The sequence below is a fragment of the Aulonocara stuartgranti genome, assembly GCF_965226115.1.
Source record: "Aulonocara stuartgranti genome assembly, chromosome: 18".
Classification (NCBI taxonomy): domain Eukaryota; kingdom Metazoa; phylum Chordata; class Actinopteri; order Cichliformes; family Cichlidae; genus Aulonocara; species Aulonocara stuartgranti.
In genome coordinates this window covers 16,251,566-16,262,156 of record NC_138954.1, presented here as the reverse complement: position 1 = coordinate 16,262,156, position 10,591 = coordinate 16,251,566, and the positions used below count along the sequence as shown (strand labels likewise).

At 35.0% G+C, this 10,591-nt stretch overlaps 1 protein-coding gene across 1 annotated transcript; it reads right to left on the bottom strand.

The window, feature by feature from the left end:
• Nucleotides 1–1,592: 1,592 nt before the first annotated feature.
• Nucleotides 1,593–9,865, bottom strand: cdk5 (cyclin dependent kinase 5). The gene is made up of 12 exons (XM_082512123.1): nucleotides 9,432–9,865; nucleotides 9,004–9,092; nucleotides 8,818–8,885; nucleotides 8,667–8,727; nucleotides 8,531–8,587; nucleotides 8,316–8,411; nucleotides 7,801–7,875; nucleotides 6,246–6,342; nucleotides 5,478–5,547; nucleotides 5,263–5,323; nucleotides 5,086–5,166; nucleotides 1,593–3,803 (listed from the first exon to the last, which is right to left on the bottom strand). Exons 1-12 carry the CDS (start codon nucleotides 9,466–9,468, stop codon nucleotides 3,717–3,719), a joined length of 879 nt encoding a protein of 292 aa, XP_082368249.1. The 5' UTR covers nucleotides 9,469–9,865; the 3' UTR covers nucleotides 1,593–3,716.
• Between the last annotated feature and the right edge of the window lie 726 nt (nucleotides 9,866–10,591).

The window sequence follows — 10,591 nt, the reverse complement described above, 5'->3', positions numbered from 1 at the left end:
TTTTTTTTTTACCACTAGTGGTAATATGATAGTAGTTGTTTTGCCTCTGTACTCTATCACAGTGCATTTTAAATCACACAATAGAAGTTTCCAGTTTTAATTCAAGGGATTTTAGAGAAAGTTTCCCCATTAACTGTTATAATATGTGATTGAAGTGCAGACTTTCTCTGCAACAAAAGTTTTACATTAGCTGTTGAGAAATTACAGCCATTTTTAGACCCTAGTTTTTTCATAGGATATCAGTAATTGCACAAACTATCATCATTTTAATGATTGTTTTTAGCACTTAGATGAAACTCATCTGGATTCGGTGACTGCCTGAAGTCTAGTCTGTGCCATTTATTTACCGTAGCCATCTTCAGTTTGTGCATCTCTCTGAATTCTTTGTATTTCATAACTGAAAAGGATGCTCCCTTAGGTTGAGATCAGATCTCACGTTCAAGTTAACCTTGGATTTAAGTGATTAAAGGTTGTTTTCTGGAACTGTGCAGGCTCTAGTGGTTTTCTGGCAAAGCCTAATCTAGCCTTCTTGTTCTTGAGTGTAACCAATGGTTTGTACCCTTGTTGGCCAATCCAATCATTCGTTTTAAGAACATAGCTAACTGTTGATTTGGTCTCTCTGAAAGGTTTGTTTTTCAGCCTAATGATGATGTCCCTCACTTGAGCTTCAGATTTACAATTACAGTAACCTACGATACAAAACTTTAAATTAACTACTGATATCATGTTTGTTTCCTTTATCTTTAAATAACAGGTGAACAGGCCTCACCTGGCAAAGAAACAGCTCGTCAGTCAACTGTCCAATTAATTTTCACCCTCTAAAAATGGGGACTGTGTATAAAAATAGCTGTAATTCGTAAACAGTTCACGCAAAACTTTAAAAAACAACTTGAATTAAAGCTGAGAGCCTTTATTGATTGATTTAGACGCCGCTGTGACGGTGTGAAGAGGCAAAACTACAAAAATTATGTTTGTCCAAGAAATTATGGACCTTACTGTATAATTATTATACCCACACTCCTGTCCATTGTGTGTGAAATCAATCACAATTATTTGGAGAGTAAAAATAATTATTCGTGTGTCTGGAGGGTGGAATTGCACTCTTTTTAAACCTCAGTGATGTACAAGGTGAGACATAAAGAAACCCGTTTCAACACATGGAATCTACAAGAAAATGTAGAAAACAAACTGCAAAATGTATTTCAACCTTTACGAACATCAGCATTATAACCAAATTTACCTTAAGTGGCACTGATTATGCAAAATATTATTTTATTGTATAATGCAGTATTGCATTATTAATGTGTGGTTTTGATATAGGCTGGAGTTCTTTCATATTTGCCTCCAAAATTTATTGGACTATATATTAGAAGCGTGGCAGCAGAAGAACATGAGAAGTATACAGCACTGAATAACATGTATTTAGTTCTACTGTCCAGTGATTTTCATTATAGATGATTGTAACGTCTTCTCATCTAAGGTGTGCACTGCTATAGGATCACTCTGTCAATAACTGTGCACAAAATGACATGCTCCTCCCCCCCAAATTACTGAATAATCAAGCAGGAAATTCATTTTAAATCAAAGCAAACTTGTATTTATGTTGACTTTACTGAATACTGAGTCTTATCAGCTGAAATATACATAAAACATTTGCCCCACAGTCTACCAGCAAAAGCAGAGACTAGACAAAGTGCAAAATCCACTCATCGTTCAAATTCAATTTTAAGCCGTTTAAATGGTAAATGTTCTGCAAATGTTCTGTCAATACAAGTGGATGAGTGAAAACATGTTTTGTTTTTTTCATTATAACTTAATCCACACGCCCACACAACCTTCAAACATTTGAAAATCCTAAAAATAGCCTGCAAAACACAATAGACTGGAGCATACTCAGTTCATTCAAAGAGTTTTTGTACTAAATGAAAGTGTGCTACATTTAAAAAAAATAATAATTAAAAAGTGGATATTCCATCATTAATAAATACATGCATCAATTTTTTTGTTTTACATCAGCGAAAAGAAAATGAACCCCTTTCCTATTAAGACAGCTACTTCAAACACAGCTCATTATGGATGATTTCTATGGGATGACTAGAAGCTCTGTAACAATCATAAGCAAAATAATACTGCGAGCTGTTAACCATGTTATTAAGTAACTGAAATGGAAACAGTTAATGGTGCAAAAACAGTTATTACGCAAAAATACAGATTATCAGCAGATTATCTGGGTTTGTTTTTCCATTTTTAACAACTGTTAGAAAAGCATTTGAGAAAAGTGTTAGTGTCATGGTGATAGAAATGTAAAAAACAAATAAAAATGTTCAACAATGGTCCACTAGTCATTAACACACATATATATTAGCCCATTTACTGTTAATTGGTATAATCCTGGCTGTCAGTGTTCAACGTATTTTAAGGTAACGACAACTAAACAATCGGAAATAAAACTATCACAAAGTGCACAAAAGATAAATACAAAATGAGAGAATAAAAGCCTGAGAAACAGAAATGATCAGTTAGCCTCTCGTGCTATCCAAAAATCTTGTAATAGGTAATTGGAAAATGAGTTTTAGCGTTGGTATGTAAAATATCAGAAAACGCAAAAGTGCGTACAGCCCAAGTAATCAAAACGGTCTCTAATTGTCTCACTGTTTTCTACATTGTTGCCAGTCAGTTTTTAATTTGGTACTAGCTGTAGGAAAAAAGGCTCATTTATTCAACAGATACACTTACAGTTAAGTCTGATTAACAGCTAGCATTACCTAATGAGTAAAAAGAGTGATTAAGGTAATTAAATTTAGCTTTTAACTGGGGGGAATTCCCATTTCCCTTTGATTATTACCAAATGACATATTAATATTCAGGAAGCCCCCACGGAAGCTTTTTGAAAGCTTGTGTTACAAAAACATTGACTTATGCCTTAATCATTTTCAAATGAATAGCATGACTCTAAAGCCCACAAATCTATTAATGCAGTCTAATCGTAAACGGAAGCTCTGTAGCATCAGTGGCCTCTGGAATGTGTTAAAAATATTAAATCAGTAAATGTATATATGATGGCTAATAGGTAAACAGCTGTACAGACATGCCACATAAGAGTATGAGATCATTTAGAACGCCACCATTAAATTAGTCTGTCCACACGTCTCAGCCATATGTTTTAATAACCAGATTCAGGTGGTCAATATACCATCACATATTGAAAACTTTCAGATATAAATATTGGAACTGGCATCAAAACCTCTACAAATGATAAGACTTCAAATCTGCTTTGAAAACAAAAACATAATAGAAACAATATATTTACAAAGGCTTTTTAGGGGCTACTGTACTGCACTAAAATTGTAGTTATTCAAAGTGAATTCACCAAATGAGATTACCACAGATTCTAAGGGCCATTTTTAATTATGATATACCGCTTTCACACGTATAAGGTTTATGCGGTCCAACGTCGTCCCACATTTGTGCCAATTAACTGGAAAGTGTGTATGTGCCAAATTAAAAATAGGCTTTCAACTTAAAAGAAGCTAATAAATCCTTGCAGCGACACTAGGACTTTGTTCCTCACAGAGGCACAACAGAATGAATAGCAGGGGGAGTGTTTGAAAATCCAGTGAGGGATTTGCCTTGTTTTGAATTTTTCCTGAAGTCCCAAAAGAGAGCGGGGATGGTTGATTCTGGCAGCTGACGTTTATCGAGAGGCAGTTAAGCATTTATGGTGGGCAGAAATCAGCAAAGTAAGGATGCTGTAAGGCCTCTTCTGCAGAGATCCTCTGGACAGGATTACATTTCAACAGGTTCTGGGTGAGATCAAAGGATAGATTTTAAATTAGTGATTAGCAGTATCAGATTTCCTACAGCAAAACTTTTAGCTGGGCTAATCCATCTCAAATCATCACATTTTTTAAACATTTTTTGCTTTTTTTTTTTCATTTTTTATTTATTTATTCTTTTTAAATATTCTGCCTACCCACTTCCTGCATTTTTCCCCCAACACTTTGGAATCCAAGGCCATTTTAACATATCTAAAAACTATCAAATAGTTTAAAATTTTCATTGGCCTCCTTTACTATAAAAACAAATTATTGAATATTTGCTAGTCAAAATTAAAATAAAAGGTATCATATTTGAGCATATACTAAAAAATATATTATTGCAAAAGACATCGAGTGACAATTTTTTAATGTTATGTAGATGTTTTTCACAGTAATGGAAAATAAACATGAAATTCTTTTGTCACAAAAATAAACCAATTTTGTCATCGAGCAAATGTGACAAGTTACACCACAAAAATGTCACTAGACAGTCTAATCTAAATACAAAAAATTCTGGGGTTTCCAGGGGGTACTCTAATTATAACTGAGAAAATAATTTTGTTAAATATAGGCTTATTTTTGCATTTTCGCAACCCACTTTGCAGGCATGCACATTGCCATGAAGGAGTCAGATTTAGTTTAAAATGTACTAAGAGGCAATAAAAAATGCATAAACTATAATTGCAAAAGATTTTGTTCATAGAAATTAATATAGCAGCATAATTAGGAGTGATAAAGAAGGGATTAATAGCTCATTTCATGTGAGGAGCCTTGCAAGGCCAAGTTGCTGTGTCCACATGGAACAATATGGTTAGGGTAGTCTGATACAAGACCCTTACCCTCTAACCCAGCCGTGACTGCAACAGGCAAACAGGGATCATGCTATCCTCATGATGACCATTGTAAGAATTGCAATATTTATATATATAATTTTGCATTTTTTTGTTAACATATTCACGTCCAAATATTGCAACATATTTCAACATGTGAAAAAAAAAAAACATGCTAGAATTGGACCAATCATTTTTCAAAATTGGGGTGGAAAAAATACAACAAGAACAAAAACACACACACACACACACAAAACACCAATCTGAAAATTATCAAGTAAAACTTTACTAAAAGTTGTCTAAAGTTTTTCAGCAAACCGGAGGTGACTGAGCAGAAGGCCCACAATGATTTTAGATGGAATAACCCAGCTACAATAACAGATTTCCATTATTTTACTGTAGCTACTCAAATATTGCGCAAATTTGTTTTAGAGTACCTGAAGTAGATCCCGTCCTGTGCTACTTAATTTAGGGACCACATTAACCAGTGAGGTGGTGGCAGGATACATGGGATATGGCTAAAGGAAGAAAAAGAGTTTGTAAAGAATAAAAACAATTCAGTAAAAGCTCAATGCACTGGAAGTTTTACAAAGAAATGACATCAAAAAAACTACCTTGTAATCTGGGAGTTTTGTCATTGTTGGCCACTGTTCTTCAGTTGGTGTTCCCAACAATGTACAGAGCAGTTAAAGACAAACTTTTAACATTACTTTTAAGACTTGCTGTTCATAAATAATTTAAATATGAGTAGTTCTGCCCGAACAAACCAGAGACCCACACACCAAACTGTATATCGTCAGAAGGTACTGCATTAGCATGGAAAGGATATCTGAAAATTCTTTTCAACTGGTCATCCACATCATTCCCGGGGAATAAAGGCCTTCCAGCATTAGCCAGCTCTGGAAAAAAAATGAAATAAATGGCATCAAATTAAGTTACCATTCAAAACATGAACACAAAAAACCAACTAACTATCCTTTAAAGATGCTGGCCTCAACCACTACACAATATGACTGTTTACTTAAATGTTGAGTGACTTTAAAGAAGACTAGACAAGAAAGCAGGGGGAGAGAGCAGGGACAAGCGGCAACTCTTTAACTTAAATCTTTGTTTGCACATTTATTACTTGTATATAGTATTACATCAATTATTTTGTTACTTTATTGATAAAGTAAGAGCTTTACTTTACATAGTAAAGTAAAGATATTTTTATCTTATTAAAATATTGATTTTTATTTATGAATGGAAAAAACAAGCCATCCATATTAGCCTCTTATTGTACAATATAAACATTCTGTTTATTTATATGTACGAAGGACAATGACACTATTTCTGCATAGACTTCAAAGGCCTTTGGGTTGGAGTTGAATCCAGGCTGCTGTATTTAACTTTGTAGCTTATGGTCACCTGCTCACACTGTGACCTGAACTGGAACCTTCAAAAGTAATACTTTAAATATTAATAATACTGTAAAATAATATGAAACTACCAGAATCCTAAAAAGAGATACATTTGTGGTCTTACCACCCAGCACCAAATTATTGGATTACTTGTTTAATTTTATCCTCATTTGATTCCACAAACCACACACACAGACCTGCAAATATGCATCCAGCAGACCACATGTCGATAGAGGTAGAGTAAAGTTTGGCTCCAAACAGCACGTCCGGAGGCCGATACCACAATGTCACCACCTAAAAACAAATCAAAACAAAATATATTATCACAACCAGACTAATCTTAAAATAAATGTTGGGCATAATGATGGCTCTCTGAGGTGGGTTTTACATTTGGTGTGTTTCACAAAGAAATTACTTTGGCAACACTGTTACTAATACTGAATGGCATATTTAAATCTCCCTCTGCTTTCCACCACAACTTGTTGGCATTTTAAAAAGCTGCTGCTGTGTCACACACTAATTTTTCCAAGGACTTATGAAAATGAGTCGCCTGGAGGGCACCGCAGGAGTAAAAAGGACAAAAAAAAGAAAATCAAATGCAATTATAGAAAAATTCCACTTTTCAGAGCAAATGTGTGGGCTGACTGCAAGTGACTATGCTTCAGTTTAAAAAGTGCAAAAGTTCACCTTAGTAATTGTTGTGCAAATTACTAAACATGACTACCTGCTACAAAACAACTACTAACTTTTCTTTTTATAAAACTTATACTTGTAGAGCTTCCAGCTAGAAAAGGATTTCAAGTTTTTCAACTACGACAAATGAAAAAAGTACAGTGTTGTTAAGTCCTTGCTTCTAAATATGATAAAACTGGCTTTTATAAGGGTTAGCTGAATAGTATTGTGGATAAAGTAAAAACTTAAAAAAAACAAAACAAACCCTATACTACGTTTAAGCTGCTCGTACTATGTATATTATATAGTATGTCGATGTAACAAGAAGCAACTGTGGAAGCCACAGAGCAATACATCCTCTTAAATGTAAATGATATTTTAAAATCTCAATGCTTCAAACTCAGGTCTCCACTAGATTTTCTGTTTATTACATTTTCAGATCAGCAGCGTCAACCTGGGTCAAAATCCCCATGAGAATCGTTTGCCAGGTTTTTAGGTAAGCCTCGCCCGTCATTTCTCTCAAAGCTTTAGCAATAACAAAAATCAAACACCCACATGCTGAGACATGCGTCACTCCATTTCATCATTAATTAAACAAATTAATTTGAAGATAAAAGAAACAACTTGACGACCTTAACTGTGTGCACATGAGAGACTGCAAAGAAAGCACATTTTAAAAACGAAATAAAACACTGAAAAAGTTGAAGGGAATCTACTGGTTAGATGTAAATACTGTGCTATATTCTGGCTCCCTTTTATATTTAGATCTTAAGGTAATTAGGTCAGTGCACTTCTCAAACAAAGCTGGAAGCTTTCATTTTACTCAGGAAGAGTGGTTTTGTTTTAAAAACTGAGATAGTATGTTTCATCATAAGATTGTTAACCTTTTGGATACCAATACTTCTTGGAAAGCCAGCTTTAAAGTATTCTTACACCATTAGTTTTCACAACATTAAAAATAAGTTGTCCTCTCTTTAGACACAGCAGGTGCCAAAAATTGTGCTTTTAACACTGGTCATATGTCTTTAGTTTAAAGCAGTGAGCTGTTATTACCTTCTGCATTAATGATGTATAACCTACCTCTGCTGAGTAACACCTCACAGGAATTCCAAAAGCTCGAGCCAAACCAAAGTCAGCCAGCTTCAGCTCTCCGTTCTACAGACAGATAAACAATTCTTACTATAATTATCAAAGCATATAAATGGATACATGTCTGTATCCACATTATCACCTCCCTGAGTCAATCTAACAAAATTTTGATATAAAAACCTTTGTTTTTTTTTATTTATTCTAAATCCCACTGCTTTTGAATTATATTATGTATATTATCATTTCATCGTCGCCCCGTGAATGCAATCTCTGTATCACACGTGGTAAACTAAGACACTAGTAAGCTGCAGTGCTCAAATGAATGAACTTCAAAACAAAAGATATTACACAGAATCTCAATGATAAACTCAGTGGTGCTTGTTTTCACAAAGAAAACCAGTGTCCATCTCACTTAGTTTTCACTTTAAAGAAATAGTATACTGATGGAGTCCACACAGCAATGAATGTTTATCAGCCATCAAGTCCAAATGCACCTAAACACTCACTCTGTTGATGAGGAGATTCTGCGGCTTCAGATCTCTATGAAGAACATTTCGACTGTGACAGAAAGCAAGGCCTTTCAACAGCTGGTACATGAATGACTGTACAGGAAAACAAACAGCATCAACAATATGGAGTTAATTTGAAATTTTAAGCAAAAAACAGGCTTTTAAGCAGTCAGGTTTACATAGTTTAAATGCTCTTCATGTTTATGTCTCACCTTCACAGTTTCAGGATCTAGATCCCCGTTGCAGCTGTCGAAATACTTCTTCAAATCCTGCAGCAGAGAAGAGAGACATATTAGCCTCAGAAGGTACATATTAAGATATAGTGCGTTTTAGGGGTGATCAACTCACCTGATCACAGTATTCAAAAACCAAGGTTAACTTCTTGTCACTGTGCAAAACGTCATGTAGTCTAAAAAAGGCAAAATAATATTCTGTTGGTGTTTGTTGACATCAGGGTTACTTGCAAACTGGAGGCATTCAGCTCTTCTGTCAGACTTACCTGACAATGTTTTTATGTTTCAGTTCCTTCAGAAGACAAATTTCTCTCAGAGCAGAACTAGGCACCCCCTAAAAGATTATTTTTAAATTTTAATAAAACAAAACAAACAGCTTCCATTTAGTACTAGCCTGCTAACCACTAGCTAACAAACACTGTGACTCTCATATCATTTTATAAAGAACAAACCTCGTCGTCGTCGTCCAACCTGACCCTTTTCAAAGCCACAATTTCATGGGTTTCCCTGTTTTTTGCCTTAAAAACGGTCCCATACGTACCTATGGAGCAGACAAAATTTATTTAAACCACATATCCCGATGAATGGGCACAGCTAAGGGGTCCTAATATTAGCTCGCTACATGCCCACCGTTAGCTAGCGTTAATATAGTAAAAGTGGAAGGCAGAGCTCTTCGGACTGGCACTGTTACTAGCACATACTAGTGCGAGTAAAAACTCGCAATGTTTCCATGTGGTTAACTGGGGCATACATCAACGAATACATATTGCTTACAGATTAGCTAACTTTAGCCTTCGACCTGCATGAATGCTACATTAGCATGCTAGGCTAACTAATATCAACCTTGCGAAATTAACCAAAACGAAAGTCTGAAACTTACCCTCCCCGATTTTTTCAAGCTTTTCATATTTCTGCATGTTTGGCCAGTGAAGCCAGCCTCGAATACGTTAAAAAACCAACGAATGACAACACCCCAAATTGGGGTGAAAAGAAAATGTTATTGTAGCTAGCGTTAGCTTAAATCTGTCTACTATGCTGCTGCTCTTCGGATTGCAGCCGAGCATGTCTTGTTTGTCATCTACAGGCTGAAAGTCGAATTACAGCAACCTTGAAACTAATCTGCTATAATGAACAGCATTTTAACAAGCAGAATTTCGTGTCCTTAAAAAACATCATTTGTGAAAATCGTGTAAAACGCAAGTTTATGTACAAAAGTAAAGTAATCCATAATAGCATTAAAGCTCATTAAAGATGGCTCATTCACAGAGGTGTTGCTGCAGACAAAGTGATAATATGAACATGGTAGAGATGTGATTATCTGGGGCGATCATTACTAACATAATCTTAAAGTGCAAATGTATTCTAGGAAGTTGTGAGACTGTTCATTTCTTCAGTAGACTTCCAATATGGCCTAATATATATGTGTAGTGATGTAAACACAACTTTAAGGCGATTAATTTTATGTCCTTTGTGATGCGATCAGCAAACAAGCCCATTGTTCGGAATACTGATTGCTATTGTTTATTATTACAAAAGAATATGTCAGCACATACAGCTGCAATCCTTAATTTTTTGAACAAAAGAACAATTTTTTGGTGTTTCCTCTATACACCACAGCAGTGGATTTTAAATCAAGCAATCAAAATCAAGCTGCATATTTCCCGCTTTAATTAAAGGAGTTTTTTTACAAACGTTTTGCATTCACTGTTTAATTACAGGCATTCTCTATAGTCACCCATTTTCAGAGGCTTAAAAGTAATTGGACAATGGATTGACAAGCAGTTTCATAGCCAGGTGAGGCCTGTTCCCGTGTTCTGTCATGATAAGTGAACAGGACATAATATCCAAACTTGATTAAACGTTTTGAGATTATATTTTAAAGCTTTTCGCTGTAATTTAAAATATGAGACTCAGAGATGTTAGTGCAAGTGAAGAAGGCTATCATAAGGCTAAAAAGGACAATAAATCAATTTTAGGGGAGGCCAATAGAATAGAATAAATCTTTATTGTCACTGATGTAAGAACAATGAAACACAGTTT

Excerpts from the sequence above, each read along its gene's own strand:
- cdk5 (XM_082512123.1), bottom strand. The coding sequence starts at position 9,468 with ATGCAGAAATATGAAAAGCTTGAAAAAATCGGGGAGG. Across the intron at positions 9,093-9,431 it reads GCTTGAAAAAATCGGGGAGG|GTACGTATGGGACCGTTTTT; the intron begins GTAAGTTTCAGA and ends TCTGCTCCATAG. Across the intron at positions 7,876-8,315 it reads AGAATCTCCTCATCAACAGA|AACGGAGAGCTGAAGCTGGC; the intron begins GTGAGTGTTTAG and ends ATCTGTCTGTAG.